This window comes from Gnatocerus cornutus, chromosome 10 (assembly GCF_029298725.1).
Source record: "Gnatocerus cornutus isolate USDA-ARS CGAHR chromosome 10, icGnaCorn1.1, whole genome shotgun sequence".
NCBI lineage: Eukaryota > Metazoa > Arthropoda > Insecta > Coleoptera > Tenebrionidae > Gnatocerus > Gnatocerus cornutus.
In genome coordinates this window covers 6,956,748-6,977,536 of record NC_142242.1, presented here as the reverse complement: position 1 = coordinate 6,977,536, position 20,789 = coordinate 6,956,748, and the positions used below count along the sequence as shown (strand labels likewise).

General features: G+C 39.8%; 3 protein-coding genes across 6 annotated transcripts; 2 read left to right on the top strand and 1 right to left on the bottom strand.

The window, feature by feature from the left end:
* Nucleotides 1-24: 24 nt before the first annotated feature.
* LOC148167531 (uncharacterized) lies at nt 25-1,278 on the top strand. Its single transcript, XM_088047611.1, has 5 exons — nt 25-324; nt 368-521; nt 569-711; nt 772-1,081; nt 1,129-1,278. Exons 1-5 carry the CDS (start codon nt 263-265, stop codon nt 1,273-1,275), a joined length of 816 nt encoding a protein of 271 aa, XP_087903737.1. The 5' UTR covers nt 25-262; the 3' UTR covers nt 1,276-1,278.
* A 3-nt stretch (nt 1,279-1,281) lies between these two features.
* On the bottom strand, nt 1,282-5,721 carry LOC148167530 (uncharacterized). Of its 4 annotated transcripts, none has more exons than XM_088047607.1 (11): nt 5,455-5,721; nt 5,161-5,403; nt 4,991-5,114; nt 4,081-4,942; nt 3,851-4,031; nt 3,409-3,800; nt 3,275-3,363; nt 3,067-3,227; nt 2,508-2,656; nt 1,582-1,682; nt 1,282-1,530 (listed from the first exon to the last, which is right to left on the bottom strand). In XM_088047607.1, the coding sequence occupies exons 1-11, from the start codon at nt 5,618-5,620 to the stop codon at nt 1,392-1,394; spliced, it is 2,607 nt and encodes an 868-aa protein (XP_087903733.1). In that variant the 5' UTR covers nt 5,621-5,721; the 3' UTR covers nt 1,282-1,391. The 4 variants fall into 4 exon arrangements, with proteins under 4 accessions (XP_087903733.1, XP_087903734.1, XP_087903735.1 ...); XM_088047608.1 differs by lacking the exon at nt 2,508-2,656 and adding an exon at nt 2,052-2,185; XM_088047609.1 differs by lacking the exon at nt 1,282-1,530 and adding an exon at nt 2,052-2,185 and having other exon boundaries at nt 1,591-1,682.
* A 408-nt stretch (nt 5,722-6,129) lies between these two features.
* On the top strand, nt 6,130-20,763 carry HUWE1 (HECT, UBA and WWE domain containing E3 ubiquitin protein ligase 1). Its single transcript, XM_088047855.1, has 20 exons — nt 6,130-6,482; nt 6,892-7,207; nt 7,256-7,495; nt 7,548-7,799; nt 7,847-8,118; nt 8,166-8,565; nt 8,617-8,718; nt 9,212-10,055; nt 10,108-10,856; nt 10,914-11,490; nt 11,666-15,130; nt 15,181-15,328; nt 15,378-15,811; nt 15,860-18,543; nt 18,596-19,112; nt 19,159-19,347; nt 19,399-19,720; nt 19,772-19,937; nt 19,984-20,174; nt 20,221-20,763. The coding sequence occupies exons 2-20, from the start codon at nt 6,944-6,946 to the stop codon at nt 20,321-20,323; spliced, it is 11,919 nt and encodes a 3,972-aa protein (XP_087903981.1). The 5' UTR covers nt 6,130-6,482; nt 6,892-6,943; the 3' UTR covers nt 20,324-20,763.
* Nucleotides 20,764-20,789: the final 26 nt, after the last annotated feature.

Below are 20,789 nucleotides of genomic sequence, written 5' to 3'. Positions count from 1 at the left end.
GCGCCTGTGCAAAAAGATGAGTCACCAATCAAACAAATAAAAAACCGTTGCTATGGATATGTTTTTATTGATATAAGTCGGGACGTCATTACATCAGATTTGTTTTATTCGTAAAAATCGGTTAAAACAAACGGTTTTTGTCAAATTACTCCGAAAAAACGTTAGCAGTTGGTAGTTTGACAGTCAATGGGGAAAAACGAAATTCCTCTAACTGCTTCAAAACAAATTGTTTGAATTCTGAAGACTGCATAATTCAGAAAAAATGAGCTCCAGATGTGAACATTGTGAACGACTCGTCCAGACCGAAAAAGAAAGGATCGAATGGTAAAATCAATACTAAAATTCACAACAATAATTTCCATTTTAGGACCAAACAGCTCACTTCAACAAACATAAGTCTGCTTAAAAAACTGAGTGAACAGGAAGAACTGCTTAGCATGTTAAAGAGCAGATTGTTGGTCAAACAGAGCAATTACTTGACTGAGTCTGTCCAAACTTTGATAAAACTTGTAGGAGAAAATGTGAGACTCCTATTGTAAAAGTGAAATAATAACCAAATCTGCTTCAGCTGACAACTTCAGACCTCAGAGAAAAACTTGACGAAATTACCGAGATTGCTCGGTTGTTTAACCGTGAGAGAGAAGAGTTTCAGAGAGAAATTGCAGAAAATGAGAAGTATTTGACAGAAAATATAACCTATCTTCATGGACAGTAAGAATGTCGTTCAGTTCCACCAATAGGAATCACGTATTTAACATTTAAATTTTTTAGACTCGAGTATTTTCGCGACTCTTATTTTCAAGAATTGGAGAAATCTAACAAAGTTAAACAATATTTCACGCAAAAACTACAAGAAATAACAACTGTGAGTCACCAAGTTGTTCTTGACACGTTAAAAGAGAAGGAAATTCTTCTGAATAATGAACTGAAATTACGGTATCAAAAGACGATTGAGAAAAGCAAAGAAGAAATTGAGAGACAAACTGATCTTGCACACAAGTTAAGAAAACATAACAAGCAACTGTATTTACAGATTCACAAGTCAAAAATTGAGAATGAAGAAAAAATCGGAGTTCTACATGTGAGTTATAATGATTTCTTGTTATTAGCATATAATGTTGGTTTTAGAAGAGTCTCCAGGACCAGAAACTTTTAGTCAAACAACTCCAGCAGAAGAACGAATATTTGCACAAACAAATCAAGTTGCAAGTGCAGGGATGCCAAGTTGATATTTCAGACACTAGGAAAACATTAAGGAAGTTGATTAAATCTTAACCACTGTAAAGTCGGGAGTTATATTTTTGTACTAATAAATTACGCTTGTTTAATAAAAAATTACACCAAGTTTGCTTTTCTTCTTCATAAAAAATTAAATACACCTATGTACATTTTTAATGTTCTTTCTTCTCTTTCTTTCTGCGTTTTTTCTTCTGTTTGTCACTTTGTAGATCTTCGTTTTTCTTTGACAGGCAGTGTCTGCAGTACCAATCTTCATTGTCGTCTGGAGGTACCTGTATACCAACACAAACCCTAAAAAAAAATCAATGAATTTCTGGGAATACTCATAGAATCGTTTATTACCAATGGTACCAAGCATCGCACCCATCACAACCAATCATAGGACTACCATCGTCTTGACTACCACAACCTGGGCATATCCAAACTTCGTTTCCGTCAGCATCCTTAAACATTTATAAGACATGACAAAGAATTCGAGTTAAAATAGATTCCAATTCACTTTCAGTACTGTAAACGTTGTACATACAAAGGGAAAAAGGAGTTTACCGTACAAGTAACTCAAAAAGTGCGCAGATTAGGAACAAATTCGTACTAAATACGTGAATTGGAACAAAACCCAATGTTGTGTATGCAACTGATGATACAAGCATTGATAAGCAGTGTAAAATCAAGCGCTTCAAATCTGACCATTTATGATGCAAGCATTTGGTGATGAAGAATGAAATAGTGACCACTCATATCAAAACTAGCGATCTCCAGATATAGAAAGAGACTTCGTTATTTTCAAAAGAACTGACACACACTTAACTTACTTTCTTCACAGGTGTTCGACGTTTTTTAGGCTTAGGAGGTTTTGATTTGATGGGGTGAATTCTGGGCCTACCTGGTCCAGGACCAGTTCTAGGTGCGGGTGTGAGTGGTATATCTTCTTGTGCTGTATCTTCAGCTGTTCAAAACTTACAACTTAACAGACATTTCAAGTGATGTATAAGTACGACATTCACACCTCAACGCAAGACCATGCAAAACTACTTAAATGAAAATTAGAGAAGAGAATTGGCGACTTAGAACCACCAAGCATGACATTGATTAAAACCAAATGAAGCAAATGAAATTACTAAGTTAAAGCAAATATACAGAAAATGCATGATAAATAAATGACAATGAAAGGACGTGGAAAGGAGAATGAACATGATTTTTTCAGGTCAGATTTGACTTTCGACACGGCCGAGCTCTTCGTTGTTTCTTTGGCTGTTAATAGTACTTACAATGTATCTAGCTTGCTGTACTATTGGAACATCAACAAGTTCTCTCCTAATCTCTTTTGTTCGTATTTTAGTAGGAATAGGTTTTATCATGGTTTTCTTCATTTGATTGAAATTATCAGAAGAGGAACTAGGAAAACTGTCATTGAAAGCTGCAGAGCAAAAAAATAGTAAGGAGAAACCTCATCAGTATGTTAAAAATAAAAGTGAAATAAAAAAACAAAACGACTAAAGAACTAAACAAAACAACAAATAACAAAACATAAGCTAAAACAAACTAATACCATGCTTAGTGGTACAACTCTTAAAATTGATGCAAGCCAAACTTTTAAAGAATGGAAATCAACAAACTAAAACTCAAGTGTCAAAAAAAATTGCATTAATACTCGTAAAAGTGCAACATCGCACACACACACAAAAAATAAAGGTAGTAATATAAAACTGCTGCTACTGCAGCAACGCTGCCAAATCAATTTTCATTAGTCTTTGGCAATTGTTAATTTCGAAACTATAAAATTAAAAAAAAAATCAGTGCGTCGTGTTACAATCTCAACAAACTTGCCTGGTTGTACAATTTTTGGGGGATTTACAGGTTTAGGTTTAGGTGGTCCACACACTAAAGCCGATATTTTGGCTAGACCTGGAGATGTTTCACGTTTTATTCTTTCTTCGTTATTTACCGTTACTTCTTCGTCTTCTGTTTTATAAATTGGTTTAATGTTCCTAAGAAATTCCCTGCTATAATTTCATTCAATTTGTCCCATACTTACAGTTTCCTAGGTTCGGGTTCTACAGGTTTTGGTGACGGTGATCTAAATTTCAACGTGAGTTTCACTCCGGGAGAGTCACTGTCCTTCAACTAACAAAATGTTAAGACGATTTTTTTTCGAAGGATTCAACAAACCTCTTTATCTTTGTTTCGCTTTCCTTTTTTCTCCTTCTTGTTCTTTTCTTTCTTTTCTTCCTTCAGTTTCCTCTTCTCCGCCTTGTTTATTTTGTCTTTTTTATTGCGTTTCTTGTCTTTCTTCTCCTTCTTATGCTCTTTATTTTTCTTTTCAAGTTTAGAGGTTGGAGAACTCTCTATATCAAGGTCGTTAGATGGGAGTTTTTCTTGACTCATTTTGTTAGAAGATAAATCTTCAATTACGTGATCTGTTTGTGGTGTTGGGGGCGGTGACGGCTCTGATAATTTTTGATGAAAAGTGGAAAGTGGCGGTTTTTGACCGAAATTATATAAATTCATCGAGGGAAAAGGTAAAGAAGGCAAAGGCAACGGAGGTGGTATCAAGCCTGGACCTAGAATTAAAAAAAAATCAGATGAGTAAACGACAAAACACAATTTTTACCTCCAAAATTGAACGGAAACGGAAGTTGAGAAATCGTTGGATTGTGATTTGGTAAGGGCATTGATACCATCGACGACAGCTCTAATTTGGGTAAAACTTGAGCTTCTGGTGTTTTTGGCCGCTCCATCTCGATATCCATAGCATCGTTGTCTAAACGATGAGGGCTCTGATTTTTCTGTATCTGAAAGAAATATTTGTAACATTGTACCGAAACGTGAAATCCATGTTACTCTTTTGATTTTCTTGCTGTCTTTTCTCTTCCGCTTTTCTTTAATGATGGGCGGACTATGTGAGATCATTTCAGGTGTTTTTGGAGTGGACGGTGTTCCCGGTTGTGAGTCATCATCAAAATAATGCGTATCCACTTTTTCAGGACTTTTACTAGGAATGGAATTAATAGGTTCTATTGTGACATCACTTGACAAATGTGTGAATTTTGGTATCATATCGTCAGGTTCATCGATAATTAAGTCCGGAGAGCTTTCTCGGGACTCCTGCTTAAGATCGTCTTTCTTAATTTTCACTTCGGTTTTCTCATTTTTCACATTCGAGATTTTCTTGAAGATATTAACTTTCTTTTTATCAGGTTCCGAGAATAACTTGTCGACGTTATCAAACTCGTTGGGGAAAACCTGCGGGCTCATAGATCTCATGGGAATTGGAGTGATAGTGGTATTTAACTTTTCAGTTTTCTGACGAGCCGCAGCGAGTGCCTTATTCATTTTAGCTACGTGATTCACTTTGGTTTGTATGACAGAAGTCACATCGTTGTTGGAGGGTATTGAATTTAAGACCTTATTTAACGTTTTTTGCTGCTGCTTTGGCTTCGGCGTGGAGTGTACCTTATTCTTACTCATAAATGTTGGATGGGAGTCATCAGGCTTAAACTTTTTTTTAACTACTTTTGTTGGTTTCTTCACTTCCATAGGTTCTGGCGGTGGGATCACAGGACCCACTGGATCGCCGGACGCTATTGGAGTTCTGGATTCAGGCAATTTTCCTTCTCTAGCCGGGGATAGAAAACCCGACGTTGTCATCATGACGCTGCTGATCTCCCGCGTGGGTCTGCTTCCCTCTTCCTCCCTGCGAAAACTGGAAGATTTATTAGAGTTAATAAATAAGACTTTAAAGTAACTTCACCTTGGCCTTTTAAATTCAGAGGGTGAAATATCGGCGGGCTTTTTGAAGACTTGCGCGTTTTCATTGTTGGTTTCTTCAGGTTCTTCCACCTTACAATTAATACTTTCAAGTTCACTTTTGCTACCTGTAAAGGCGTTTAATTAAAAGTACAAAGACTGAGAGGGGTTTACCTTCTAGAAGTGGGTTCATAGGGGGCAAATGCTCATGAATATGAACTGGTCTGGTTACTACTTCTTTACTTCCAGGCTTTAAGAAATTGAGATGGTCCTCTTTTGGTATGGGATATTTGGGTACCAGATGAGGCGCCGGGCCGAAATTCACATATCTTACATATTCCTCAAGTTCAGTAACATTGATCCCCATATCTCTAAAAGCGAGTCCTAAATGATCCAAATTTGGTAACGTGCATCCAACTATAATACAGAAAATTAATACACAACAAATAAGAAATGAAAACGATCTACATTCATTGGCAAAGCTATTTGTTGATCTTGAAATTTGGCCCATGTAATTTCCCAGAATGTCTGTTAGAACTTCCAAAGGAGTGGTGTTTATAGAGTTCCATCCTAGTGTTTGTAAAATTTTCACCACTGAAATTTTTAGGTGATCTCTAGTGTAATTACGAGACATTTTCTCTATTTCTGTTCCAAATCAGCAGTAATCAACACTCACGTCCATTTTAGAACTTCTGATTTTGACAGATGACGGATCAACTGAAAATGGGTGGAAATCGATACGCATGCGCACGCTAGAATGAACGAGAGGCCACTTCCACGTGCGCCCCCATAAAATTTGATCTTACCGTCTTTTCTTTAATTAAGTTTAGTGGTGATTTTATAGCGTGTAGAATTTGCAAGCTAAATTCTCTTTGAATTTTGATCCTTGTGGTGACCGATTATTAGCAATTTATTTATTTTCTTAAATTAAACATGAGGGCGACAAATTAACGTCAAAAGAATATCATTTTCATGAGGAGATTTTAATTTCCACAATTCTATTCAATTCGCATGGCGCGAAAATTGACGTTTCCTGGTTTCTTATTGTTTGTTATGTTGATCATCGAGCTAGTGCTACCACAACAGCAACCGTAATTTTACTAGAATTTGTAACGTCAAAATATAAGAAATTCAAAAGTCACCATGAACGGTTCAGTTTTCAATGTTTGAGCGTTAGTGTTGGCAGCAATGATCCAACAGCACCTTTACTTTGTGGATTGGACTGTATTTTGTTGAAAATCAAGGAAAATAAAGCGGTCGAAATTGAATTTTAGTATGTGTTGGTTTACAAGTGATGATTAAGTGGGATAACATTGTTAAAGTTTTGTGTTGAGTGAATTATAATTTGGGAGTTCTTTGTTGGACTAGTTCAATGAAACTTGAGGGACATTGGTGAAAAAATTCATTCAAGGGCGGTCCTTCAGCAATAACAACATAAACATTGAGTTTATTAGGCTCAAAATACATGATTTTGCATAACGAGACTCAAAACTGAGGTATTTATAATGCGCTTTAATTTATTAACTTTTGTAGTTGTCAGCATTTGTGAAATTGTTTGTCAGTTGTTTTCCAATATGGCCGATAGAGCGTACGTATATAATTCGAGAATTTCGTTGTAATCTATTCATAAAATGCTTTAATAGTCTCTTATTTGCTACAATAAAATAAAAGGAATTGTTTGCATCATGTCATGCAATTTTTGCGAGCGATTGACGTTCATCATGAATGACTAAGCGATAATTCCCGTGTTGAAATTGATAATATACTCGCTTGATGTCACTTTTTGTTTATAATTCCAACCTAATGAGTGAGTAGTGAGCAAACCTGAGAAGTTTAGTCTACAAACCACAAATACCAGACCGAAGAATTTTTTTTGATATCTAATAGTTTTTGTGGTTTTTTTAGCTTTCCAAAGCCCAAATTTTGATGTAATGCTCCTGTCATAACATATGGCACAATGAAAATAGACAGGTCGCGGGTGCGGAAAAGCACTTCTGATGTTCCTATCGAGTGCCAACAACTTATTGAAAGACTTCAAGCATGTTCCCGCACAGAACTTCTTGAAGAACTTTCTAAAATTAACACATGGACTTTTGGAAAATGCGAGTTGTTACACTGGGCCTTAGTTCTTGACGTTTTTGATAAGATTCTCGGAGAAGCCGGTCGGAAATCATTCGAAAACAAGTGGGCTTTACATTGTGATACTCATTATAACAGCACCGTAAGTAAATTTACTTTCCCGGCGAAGCGAATTAAACACATGTTCCAGGAGAAAAAACTGTTACTATGGATTCTACACTTTACAACCCTTCTAATAGAACATTCGTTTTCTCGGCACCTGTACAACTCTTTGGAACACCTGTTGGTGCTACTGGAATCGAACGACATGTCAGTGGTACTGGGTGTTTTAAATTTGTTGTACATGTTTTCCAAGCGCAGCAATTTTATTTCACGATTGTCACCTGAGAAGAAGAATTCGTTACTGTCAAGACTGCACCATCTAGCTGAGGTTTGCCCTGACAATATTTATAACAAAAAAAAATACGATTGCAATCTTCTAGAATTGGGGCGGAAAAGAAAACGGTTTCGGTCTCGCTGATTGCTGCCGAGCGGATCGGCCTCTTCCTCCATCGGCCACGACTTTACACGTTGAGTTCCATCGCGAGTTCGAAGATCCGAAAGACGCATGCTCGAAAAATAACAAAAATTCTCCCCATATTATTCACATTGAACATGTGGACAAAATCCACAAAACTCCTGCCGAAATCATGAAGTCGTTGTTGGGAATTTACTATGTGCCTACTGATAAACAAGTATGTTGCTTTTGGGGTCTTTTGAAGTGTTAATTTTGGTTGTTTAGATGTGGTTGTTCACACACGTCCGTTTGGCTCACCATTTCGCCGATTATAATAATCGTCTTTTGTGTGTGCAAGCGAGACTACAGGCACTTTCTGTGCTTGTATACTCGAATGCTATCCAAGACTCTCCTCATAATCTCCTCTATAATGGCCTTCTTGAAGAACTGGTTGAATTGGTAGAAATGAAGGAGTCTCATTTGGTCGAAATTCGATCAGCCGCGCTACGAACACTTACAGCTATCATTCATTTAGATAGGAATCCTCATATTCCCAAGTAAGATATCATTTTACCTCATACAAGAACTCATTATTTTTTCACAGGAAGCCGGGATCTAGACTTAATAACATAATTGATGTGACTGGTGCTAGTCAGTACCACGGATTTTTGCCTCTCTTAGTTAGAAACTGTATTATAACTCTTACAAATCAAAATGGCGAGAATCAAACTAAAAAAGAAGAATCCGAAACTGACAAAAGCGAGGATATTGAAGTGGAATGTGATGAGGCAAATTTGATGGAAAGCAGTGACGTGACGATGAGTCCCCAACAACCTCTAGATCCCAACGTGAAATTTCCTCTATCTTTAGCCACGGCATTGTTTTCATTTTTATACCATTTAGCCAGTTACGAAGCCGGCGGCGAAGCACTAGTCTCATGTGGAATGATGGAATCTCTGCTGCAAGTGATCAACTGGCATGGAGTGGAATTAGAACACATAACCGTACGTGGTTGCAAAAAATTGTCTTATTTTTTTTACATTTTCTTCTTACAGTTTGTAACACGCGCTGTTAGGGTTATCGACCTCATTACCAACATTGACATGCAAGCCTTCCAGACACACGGCGGTTTACAAAGTTTCATCAACCGATTGGATGTAGGTGTCCCAATATTTAGTATTTCGCTTTTGTCTAAAGTTGGTCATTCTGATAGCATATCGCATTTTCCCGTAAAAACCAGTTCAATTTCAGCGTGTTATGACTATGATTAGCTTTTTTGTTAATCTCTTCTACAATTTATGGAACAGGGAATGTAAACAACTGAGCCGCTTTTGGGCGCATGTCCTTCCATCCACTTGTTATTGGATTTCTTGTTTATTCACTTTCGTTATCAGGGATATCAAAAGCAGGTCGGGATATATAAATATTTGCAACAGTACCATTTTTAGCTACGAAAATAACATCTTGGCAAGGAAAAAATGGACTTTTAAATATTACACTCATTGTTTGCTTTTATTTTAATCTCGGCACAATTCCCCATTGTTTGTTTACATTGAGATTTTTTTCCTCGCTTTGAGTCTAGGAATGACCACTTTAACGACGAAATAAAATTTCGTTTTTGGGCGTCATGACAGCAATTTTCTTGTTCAGGTTGAAGTGAAATTATGTAAGGACGAGCAGCTTTACGAAGTCAAATCTACAGTGACTGACCAAAGCTTGGAGGATAATGCTACAGCAGGACCGTCGAATGAGTCCACTAGCGACAGTGCCTCAGAATGTACCAAACTAGTCGATTTAGAGTACCACGCTGAAAACGTTGGAAAAACGTGCCTTCCTCAACGGGCAGCTCTCCTCAAGTCGATGTTAAACTTCCTAAAAAAAGCTTTACAAGATTCTACTTTTTCTGATAATATCCGGCATTTGATGGAAGGTACTTTACCGAATTCGTTGAAAAACATCATAGGAAACGCCGAGTACTATGGACCATCCTTGTTTCTCTTAGCAACGGATGTTGTAACAGTTTACGTATACCAAGAGCCGTCGCTTTTATCAGCTCTTCAAGACAACGGATTGATTGAAGTCGTGTTGCATTCGCTGCTAGTTAAAGAAATTCCTGCAACGAGGGAAGTTCTAGGATCTTTGCCGAATGTTTTCAGTGCGTTGTGCTTGAACAACCGCGGACTTCAACAATTTATAAAAATGAAGCCTTTTGAAAAGACGTTTAGTGTGATGTTGTCTCCGGATTATCTTCCCGCAATGAGGAGAAGACGTAGTTCGGAACCAATGGCGGATACCGCTTGCAATCTCGGAAATGCGATGGACGAACTTATGCGCCACCAGCCAAGTCTTAAAAGTGACGCTATTAAAGCCATCATTGATCTACTCGAAGAGTTGGTGAATCTAGGCACTGATCCCAAATACATCTGTTGGAAACCGCACAGTAAGTCCGAGGTGTCGCCTTCAAGCAGTACCCGATCGGCAACAAACACTGAAGGTAAACAATGTGGGTTTGTCTGTGATTTTATTTCACACGATTTTTTGTTAAGGTTCCTCTGATGAAGAAGACGAAGACGAAGAAGAAGCCTCAACGTCTTCACAGAACGCACAGACTGACGCGCAAGTGCAGCAGGAGAATAGCGAAAGAACTCCAATCGCTCTTATCGATTACATCTTGAATACTATGAAGTTTATTGATGCTATTTTGAGCAACAATTCCACAGACGACCATTGCCGGGAGTTCGTCCAACAAGGAGGTCTTCGCCCGCTCTTGAAAATCCTGGGACTGCCAAATTTACCGGTCAATTGCCCAGTCACTAATCCAGCTCAAGCTGTAGCAACAGTCTGCAAAAGCATTCTAAATTTAGCCCATGAAACAAACTTGTTCAAAGAAGGTTTAGCTCAATTGACTGAGGTTTTAGAGACTTTGAAGCCGATGAATACGAAATTAGACGTCCCTAGCGGTCCCAAACTTTTGTTAGAACTTGCAGGGGCGTCCAATGTTGAAAATGCGTTTAACAACGCTAGTGTGACTCCATTATTGCATGCAATGGGAGCTGCTCACGGCTATATCATTATGCTGGTGCACGTTTGTCGAACAGGTCAGAGCGAAATTCGCAATCTGTCGTTGCAAAATTGGGGCTCGGAAGAAGGACTCAGGGTGATCAAAGGCCTGGCAGATTTGTACACTTCTTTGGTCTGGGAAAGCACTCTGCTTCTTGCGTATTGCAGCGAAGAATACATCCCATCTGATTTTACTCGAGAAGACATCGAAAAGTTGAACGCATTCTTTGATAAGGTTTGTAGAAATATAGAGCTGAATCGAGAAACGAAGCTACTTTTGATGTCGTTACAGTGCGAAAGTAGTAATACCGGAAGCGATAGCACAGTCAACGTTGCTTCAGCAATGGAAGCCTTAACTACCAACCCACCAACAATATCCATGGACGTTGACCAAGAGGCTGTGACGCTCAATTTGAGCACTAGTTTGAAATACATTAAACCTTTACTTGGAGCTTCGTCGAGGCTAGGACGCGCTTTGGCTGAATTGTTCGGGTTACTCGTTAAATTATGTGTCGGTTCGCCCATCAGACAAAGACGTGGACAGAACATTATCGCTGCCCCACCTTTACCGACACCGTACGCTCGAAGCGCTGCCACTGCTTTAAACATGCTTTTGGCCGACGGATTAGACTATGAAAAATTGCCGGCGTGTCCTTTGCTGAAATCGCGAATTACCTTCTTGATTTGTAGCGTTGGTTTTACTAGTCCCATGTTGTTCGACGAAAAACGTTATCCCTACCACTTGATGCTGATGAAATTCGTTGAATTAGGAGGTCAAGCGATTTTCTTCAATACGTTCCGATGGGCCCTCAGCGCCGGCGGGACGATTGTTATTGAAAAGGCGTTCGAGCAAGGAGCACTACCAGAAGGTAAGTTTTATTCATCATTTTTTGTGTATTTAGAACGACACTGTTTAGACGTAATCAGAAATTTTATCTAAAACCGATTATTGGGACCACTAATTAGCTAAAAACCGGTTTTGGATAAATCATGATCGTAATTTTTGGTGCGGCTTTAGTTATAACTCGGCAATTCGTCCACCAGGTACAGCCGGATTTTTGGACGCATGGTTAATGCTTCTCGAGAAGATGGTGAATCCCAAAGCCATTCTAGAATCCCCGCATATAATATCAAATCGGTCATCTCAGAGTTCCACCTACAAAGGTTACAGTTTTGATCCTCTGAAATATTTGATTCAAATTCATAAATTGGCGTTTGAAGCTGTTATGTTGTTGTGGGATAAAGCCCCGATTGCAACCTACGGTACACGATTATCTGAGAACATTTTAACAATCCTGCGCCATATTTTAAGAGGTGAAAAGATTATAAAAGAGAAATTAAAAACGGAAGAGAACTTGTCAACGGATTTGAGTCGGCCTAAGACTACCACAGCCGGTAACACCAGTCGGGAACCAGAAGTAGATCCTGAAAGTTTGAGTCAGTTGATGGACATGGGTTTTTCTCGCGAACACGTAACAGATGCGCTGTTGAACACCTTGACAGTGGAACAAGCGACCGATTACCTACTCACAAATCCACCATCTTTGTATCGAATTTCCCAGTCTTTCATGAATTCGGACGAAGACGATCAAATGATGCAAGCTATTGCAATTTCACTAGGAGCCACTAGTAACTCACCAAGTGCTTCAAAGAAGAAACATTCTGAAGATGACGGAAAACCTTTAGCAGAGGGTTTAATCGACGACTTCACAAACCACGCACTAGAAGCGTGCCTTAAACTCTTGGATGCTACTCCTGAATCCGTTCACAAAATCTGCGAGTTACTAGTAACCATAATGAAACGCAATGGGCGCACATTTAGAGACACTTTACTAGACACTCTAGTTAAAGAAATCTACGACAATGCTGAAACTGTTTTTCTTCTCTACGCAGAGCAAGAAAACGAACCCGACTACCAGAAAATCTCCGAACTAAGTTGCACTTCACGTTTAGGAAATTATATACATTTGTATATTTTGTTTTTCGAAGTTTCCTCATATTTTGAAATGAAAATCCCGTGTGCTTTGGCAGTACACAAAACTGGCTTAGTTAATCTACTCATTAGATTAATTTCTGAGGTGAAAAAAGCTATGGGGCGTAGTGAGAACTTCATCGAACCGAAATGGCTGGCTTCGTCTTTTCTTCTAATCGACGCAGTGTCGAAAGTAGCAACTTGTACTCATCGTAAAAGAAACATGCATATAAGTACAAAACGTGTATGGCGATGGTTCCACTTAGAAACGGGTAAATGGGCGCCTTATTCAAATAGCAATAATAAACTAATCAATGATGCCTACTGGAACGGAGAACAAAGCGTCAGAGTAACTTGCGGAAGAAGACGCTACACTGTCACGTTCGCAAACATGCTGCAGTTGAATGATGAGAGTGGAAACAACCGACCTATTTGTATGACTTTAATCAACTCGGGCTTACCAGCTTGTTCTGACGTCTTCGTAATCAACTCTGAAGAATCCCTCACTGCTGAACTAACTGAAAAAGAAGAGAAACGCTGCATCCTCGTACCGAACTTGATGAAGGCACAGGAGACTGAAATCGTCAAAGCTTGCGTCAAATTCATGCATCTGCCTATAGATAAAGATTTTCTTCACTCGATTCTACAGATCTGCATCCGCCTAACACGAGACTTTGAATTGGCAAAGATATTCGTTCAAGAAGGCGGTGTTAAGTGTCTACTGAAAATGAAACAAATGCGAGAATTCGCCGGTTTTGGTATCCTAGCGACCATTTTGATCCGACACGCGTTGGAAGAACCCAACACGTTATCCTACGCAATTGAGAAGATAATTCGAGCTCGAACCCTCTCTACTATTCCTCCGTATTACAAAGAACTGCTCTATCTGACTAGACAAATTGGAGGAGCCGTCACTCGCTCTCCTCAAGCTTTCTACGACGTCGCAAAGAACGTTCTACGTATAGACACTGAAGTCAATAGGGAAGATATCGATTCCGGAATTCCCGTTAAAACTGAGCCACCGACTCGCACGCGGGCACCACCATTAGAAGAAGTAGTCTCCAATGAAGTCATCTGCGACTTGCTAAACGCCTTGTTGAAACCATTGGAGCTTCCGGATGAAACTCAACCTCAACAGCCACCAAAGGCTGTACAAAGCACCAGTAAACCGGAAAGTATGAGCGCTGACAACGACGACTCAGGACCTGGAACTCCAGTGTCACGAACACAAACCGATGGGAACTCTGAAAACCGGAGCGATTCTGAACAGAAGAAAAAGAAAATGATGTTGCCAAAATCCGTCATTTTGAAAATACTCGGTGATGCTGTGGTTTCTTACGGACCGGTTGCTAGAATCATAACAGAGTATACATACAAAGCTGGCTCTGCAGAATGTTTGAAGGAAGATTGTACAGCTCTTGCTTTTATCCTCGATAAGATTCTTCCAGAAACTGAGAATATATCTGACTCTGATTGCTCAACAATGTGTCGAATGTTGATAGCCGCTATTGCGAGCTCAAATCATTCCCCAGAAGCTCAGTTTACTCTAGTTAGTGAAGTGCGTGCGGCGCTTTTACGAGCGTTGTTGATGCCGGAATCAACTGAGAAACACAGTCAAGTGCAGTTGATCGCAGGAATTATCTCAATAATGATTGACAATTGTCCATCTTCGCAAGCAAGAGTCAAGTCGCAACCACCGACTCCTCAAATGAACAACATCGTCAGATTGATGATCCGCAAGTCGCTCTTCAACGATTTAGCCAGAGTCCCACACTATTTGGATTTATCATCGCCGAACACACCATTCACAGTCAATGCGTGCTTGAAATCTCTAGAAGCGCTCTCAAGAATTGTCAACCAACCGGTTCCTGCAAACACGCAGAAATCAAAGAAGAATCAACAAACAACAGACGATAACACCGGAACTCAGAACGGAACAACAACTGAAGGAACAAATGCCCAAAGAGAAGTTGTTATTGACGACTCTGTTGTTATTGAAGACTCGGAAAACACGGAGCACGATATCGCGGTTGTAACATCAACCATTGAAGTTGAAGCAAATGAAAACGAAAACGTTCTTGTTCACATGATCGATCAGTTGTTGGAACAAGGCAACGACAACAACCAGAGTTTCAGTGATGTTGCATCGTCTAGAAACCACACAATGGATATCGATGAAGATGGTAATCTGACATTTGAACATGAACGCGATGCAACGGAAGAGATGATGAGTACAGATTCGGGAGAATCAGATTCTAATCCTTCCGATCAAGTTGAGGATGAAGAAAATGACGATAATGAGGGAGATGATGAGAACATCGATGACGCTGATGATACCAATTATGATGATGAAGATACGGGTGATAGAAGACGGACTTCGTACATGGACCGAAACGACGATGTTTTGATGATACAGTATACGAATCCCGGAACTGAAAATGAAGTTGTCACGAGAATGGTTGCGTATCCGATGGGTGACCATGGGTCTTTCCCCATGCCACTTTTTGATGAGATCAACAACAGCAGCGATCACACTGGTGAGTCCATGGAATTGTCGAAATCATAACCGCGAACTTTTAAATTATAGGTCCTATAGTGCATCCCTTGTTACTTTCACGCAACACCAACGAAAGCAATTCGAATACCGTCACACGCACTCAACGCGTTACCAGAGCTCGACGTTACCAATACTTGTTCAATCCAAGAAACCCAAATCCTCCAGTCATCCTTCAAAGGTAAATTTACGGCGTTGTTTGTGGAAAACCTTTCATTTGGTTATTTTAGGTTGTTGGGTCCCCACGAACCTCAAGTTACATTAGCTTCAGCCAACAGCATTCTTGGTGGTCCTCCGGAAATGCGCGAATCAGCTCGTTTGGTCGTCATGGACAACTTTGGTTTACTCCCGTCTCATGAAGAACAAATCGATTTTGTTGATCAATCCGGCTATCTCTTCGGACCGAGTCTTGCCGCGACGCTAAACCACATCTCGCCAGTTTTACATTGGTGGAATATCGAGTCTAAATGTTTGGACTACGAGTCTGTATACGATGTAACTACGGAAATGTGTAATTTGTTGATACCAATTCTGATCAAACATAGAAATATTGAAGTGGCGGACAAGAGGAAGTCAGACCGTGAAACTTTACGGCGGTTTACATTTACAGCAGATGATGATATTAAACCAGCGGAAGACTCTACAGAACCGAATGCAACAGATGGTGGGTATACATTTCCACCACACGCATTTTTACATGTTATTTTCACAGGAACTGACGAAGACATCGATGGCGTTCCTCTGGAAAGTTCCGATACTTTTACCGACGATCGCTCAGAGGCTAATAACAGAATGGAGTCGTCGACTTTCATCGGATTCGACAGCGGTACAGAACAAGTGCGACGAAACGTACGTCCAACTGTGGTTCGTTCTGATGCTGTTCGAAACAACACTGAAGATAACAGCGACAGTGCAAATAATACAGAACGAAATGGAAGCTCCGTCAATCCATTTGAGATCCCGACGTTGTCACCGTATATCCCACCACCACGTCTTACAACTATGTTCCCTCGCGGAGTCCTTCACCCTCCTGATATTGCAGAAAACGCAGATCAAGAGAATAATGAAGAGAACTCTTCGCGTGATAACGAAGAAGAGAACGCATTCTGTAATAGAAATCGTCCAACTTGCGGTTCAGTAGGGGACATTTTCGAAGATTCGCTAAACCAACAAGAAATGAGTGGATTGACACGTTCCCAACATTCGACTCCAATTGAAGATAACGTCGTCACGAACGCATTACAAGATTCTGAGGAAATTTTAGGACCTTCATCAGGAGCTCCTCAAACTGCTCCAATTGCGAATAACGAACCTGGACCTAGCAACGAACCAAGCGAAGAAATTCCCGATGGCGTGGATCCTTCATTCTTGGAGGCTCTGCCGCCAGATATGCGCCAAGAAGTTCTCGAACAACACAGAATTTTGCGGTTGCAGCAACGCATCGCGTCTAGAACTGAAACCGCAGAAACCGCTACGGGATCAACGGAAGTTAGTCCTGAGTTCTTAGCGGCGTTACCACCATCCTTACAGGAAGAAGTTCTTTCGCAACAACGCCTGGAACAACAAAGACAAGCTGCGGCTCAAGCGAATCCAAATGAACCAGTGGATGCTGGAGCGTTCTTCGAGACGTTGCAGCCTTCGTTGCGCACGATGATCCTCTCCGACATGGAAGATTCGCAAATGTCGGCATTGCCGCCTGATTTGGCCGCAGAAGCGCAAACTTTACGCAGAGATTGGGAGGCGCGTAATAGACAGATGGTGCAAGAAAGAATTTTGCAGAGTAATCTGACGAGCATTATCAGACATTCAACTAGATCGAGACAGCCGCTTCACCACTCTTCGGGACATTTTCATAGAACTCACTGGACGCATTGGAATAGAGAGTTTATGAATAATCCAGTTACACCGAGTCCTCCTTTGAAGATCCGTGGACGACAGTTGTTGGATCATGAAGGACTTTCCTGTCTTTTAGTCTTGCTCTTCACCGATGATCCACATTTAGGAAAACTACGGCTCCACAGAGTTATTAGAAATTTGTGTTATCATGCACCGACACGTGAGTGGATTGTTAACGCCCTTTTATCTATTATCGACAAGAGTGTTCATGTAAAACCAGATGAAAACCTCAATAAACCTTCTCGGAAGATGCCCAAACCTGGACCCTTGTCTAGTAAGCTCATGACTGACTCCAAGCTCTTGCAAAATAATGGAAACTGGTTAAACATCAGAATGGAAGCTGCTCTTGGTTGTTCAGCGAATGTTTTCATTGTCAACAGAATCAGTACGGGAAAAAGAAGCGACAAGTCATCATCGTCTAGTATTACTATACATCCACAGGCTGCTCCTATAGTTTGTAGAAATGCTCTAGATTTATTCACTTCGTTAGCGAAGGCTTTTCCATCATGCCTCCTTCCATTAAAGTGCATTAGAGATGATCGAGAGGATAAAAACAATTTGTCTCCAGTTAGAGTTAAAGCAGATGGTTACAGCGACTTCTGGGAAATTCTACTAAGATTAGATTCTGTTAGTACAAAGAAAGGAAAGAGTATTCCGAAAAGCAGCAGCAACAGTTCGTCTGTGGAACCAGAAAGTAAAGTCCTCAGTTTTGAGCAATCTGTCTTTGGACAACTACTAAACATGTTGTCTTCGCCGGTTGTGAATAGAAACACGCAACTCACAGATAATTTACTGCGGTTGCTGTCAGTGATAACTTCAGGTATGCCAGAACTCGCCAAACCACCCAACGTTTCGATGAAAGCCCTGAAAAGTAAACATCAAAAAGTTGAAAACACTCCTACGAACGCACTCCATTTGGCTGTTAATGTCATAACATACAAAAATTGTTCTGAAGAAGGACTGGAATTCATTACCAACTTACTCCTCAATCTTGCGAGTTCCACACTCGAAATGAGTTACATGATCTTGAATTTACTATTAAGCGGTGCAGTTCGCATCGGCGAAATCGTTAAAGAACAAATTCAAGATATGTTGAAGGAACTGCAAGAATACAATGCTCAGAAACGTAAAGTCACCAACAACGACGACATGGGTCCTTCTACATCCAAAGGAACAATCGCAAACCGGTTTACCAAAGAAACTGTGATCATCACTGCATCTACCAAAGTAAAGGCTTCATGCGAGCTTCAGTTACCTTCCATGGTGCCTCTGACTTCCAAGTCTTCAAGCCAATTATTTTTCTTGAGAGTATTACGCGTCATTGTACAAATACGGAATTCTTTCAAGCAGAACGTTAAAAGGAACGACGCGTCGTGGTGTTATGACATACCAGCCTTAAGCGAACAATTGAGCAGCATCGATAGTCTTTGGGAAACGTTAAGTCAGTGCCTTTCTGAGTTGGAGCATACTCCAGATCATCATGCCGTCCTCGTTTTGCAGGTAAGAAATGAATTTAAACTAAAAAGAGATATTAGAGTTGTTTTTTTTCCAGCCTGCTGTGGAGGCATTCTTCCTCGTTCACTCTCCCCAGCAAGGGCCGTCAAAGAAAGATCAAGATGCAGAACAAAGTTCTTCCCAAGCCAACAATGACACTCAACCTTCGTCAGAAACTACAGAACGTTCTCAGACCGAAAACAGATTTGTTAATCCAGAGATTGAACTCCATTCCCAAGAAGCGACTACTGCAAAAGCTCCCGTTCCACCCGAACAACAGAAGTTTTTGAGTTTTGCTGAAAAACACCGAAGAGTTTTAAATCAAATTCTAAGACAAAGCACCTCGCATTTGACAGATGGTCCGTTTGCTGTCCTCGTGGATCACACTAGGATTTTAGATTTCGATATAAAGAGGAGGTACTTCCGGTCCGAACTGGAAAGAATGGATCAAGGAATTAGAAGAGAGGAAACGGCTGTGCATGTGAGGAGGAGTAACATCTTTGAAGATTCTTTCAGGGAGTTATATAGGCGATCACCGGAGGAGTGGAAAAACAGATTTTACATTGTTTTTGAAGGTGAGTCTTGCAGGGTTTGGACAGAGTTTTATTTTATTTTGTTTAGACGAAGAAGGACAAGACGCTGGAGGTTTGTTGAGGGAGTGGTACGTCATCATCTCGCGTGACATCTTCAATCCCATGTATGCCTTGTTTACCGTTTCGCCTGGTGATAGAGTTACGTATATGATAAATTCAGCGAGCCACTATAATCCTAACCATCTTTGCTACTATAAATTCGTTGGGAGAGTCATCGGTAAGTCACCCTAATCTTGGCGAAGTCTTCATTCATTGGTTGAAATTTTAGCTAAAGCTATCTATGACAATAAACTACTTGAGTGTTACTTTACGCGATCATTTTATAAGCACATCTTGGGTATTCCGGTGAAGTACACAGATATGGAAAGTGAAGATTATAGCTTCTATAGAGGCTTGGTATATTTAATGGAAAATAACATAAATAACTTGGGGCTTGATTTAACGTTTAGCACCGAAATTAACGAGTTCGGAGTTACCGAAACTAGGGATCTTATTGTGAACGGAAGACACGTCCCCGTTACTGAAGAAACAAAAATGGAGTACATTCGACTATCATGTCAGATGAAGATGACTGGAGCCATCAAACAACAGTATTTTTTTTTAGACTTAAAAGTCAACTTGTATTGATTGATTATTTCCAGACTGAACGCATTTTTGGACGGGTTCTATGATATTATTCCTATGCGCCTAATTTCGATCTTCAATGAACAAGAACTTGAGTTACTTATTTCAGGATTACCAAATGTAGATATAGACGATTTGAAAGCCAACACTGAATATCACAAATACCAGGCGAATTCTCTTCAGGTTAGAAAAGTTTTTATTGTAATAAATGATACTATTCTTTTTGTAGATTCAATGGTTTTGGCGCGCGTTGAGGTCTTTCGACCAAGCAGATCGAGCCAAATTCCTTCAGTTCGTAACCGGAACCTCGAAAGTACCGTTACAGGGCTTTGCAGCCCTCGAGGGGATGAACGGTGTTCAAAAGTTTCAAATCCACAGGGATGATCGTTCAACTGATCGTTTACCATCTGCACACACTTGGTATGTTATTGAATCTTTTTAGCTTGGAATTAATTTTTCTTTGTAGCTTCAACCAACTGGATCTTCCCGTGTACGAAACTTACGACAAGTTGCGATCGTACCTGTTGAAGGCTATTCATGAGTGTTCTGAAGGCTTCGGCTTTGCTTAAATAATTATTTATATTTAAGACTGATAAAAGTGTTAATTTTTGTTAATATCAAAGTAGGTAGTCACTATGTAAATAAGATATATCTACTACTGTACAAAAGGAACTCATTGTAATATAAAGAATTGTTTTCATTTTGATATGAACAGCAGTTGAGTTAAATGTATGTGTACTTCAATTGCATTAATCTGTAAATTTATATTTCGAAGTCACATGTATTTTTGTAAAGGGCCTTGACGGCAATTTGAGCGTGATAGAATGAATTTGATTTGCAAGTCAGATTCACTCCTTCTTATTATTTTAGTATTCAATTGTTATATTTACCTTAGTTTTTTAAATATCGTTTATTTTGTACAAGTTTCGTTTCTGGTTTACTTTTTTACATTTTGAATGTTGTAGTAATCCAGGTTTCTCATATTTAATAAATTTTTCTTAACATCCAATCTGACTGGAATACATTTTACATGTG

Excerpts from the sequence above, each read along its gene's own strand:
- LOC148167530 (XM_088047607.1), bottom strand. The coding sequence starts at position 5,620 with ATGTCTCGTAATTACACTAGAGATCACCTAAAAATTTCAGTGGTGAAA. Across the intron at positions 4,943-4,990 it reads TCTGAATTTAAAAGGCCAAG|TTTTCGCAGGGAGGAAGAGG; the intron begins GTGAAGTTACTT and ends TAAATCTTCCAG. Across the intron at positions 3,801-3,850 it reads GTTTCCGTTCAATTTTGGAG|GTCCAGGCTTGATACCACCT; the intron begins GTAAAAATTGTG and ends TTTTAATTCTAG.
- LOC148167531 (XM_088047611.1), top strand. The coding sequence starts at position 263 with ATGAGCTCCAGATGTGAACATTGTGAACGACTCGTCCAGACCGAAAAA. Across the intron at positions 325-367 it reads GAAAAAGAAAGGATCGAATG|GACCAAACAGCTCACTTCAA; the intron begins GTAAAATCAATA and ends TTTCCATTTTAG. Across the intron at positions 712-771 it reads ATAACCTATCTTCATGGACA|ACTCGAGTATTTTCGCGACT; the intron begins GTAAGAATGTCG and ends TAAATTTTTTAG.
- HUWE1 (XM_088047855.1), top strand. The coding sequence starts at position 6,944 with ATGAAAATAGACAGGTCGCGGGTGCGGAAAAGCACTTCTGATGTTCCT. Across the intron at positions 7,800-7,846 it reads ATGTGCCTACTGATAAACAA|ATGTGGTTGTTCACACACGT; the intron begins GTATGTTGCTTT and ends TTGGTTGTTTAG. Across the intron at positions 15,131-15,180 it reads CAACAGCAGCGATCACACTG|GTCCTATAGTGCATCCCTTG; the intron begins GTGAGTCCATGG and ends TTTAAATTATAG.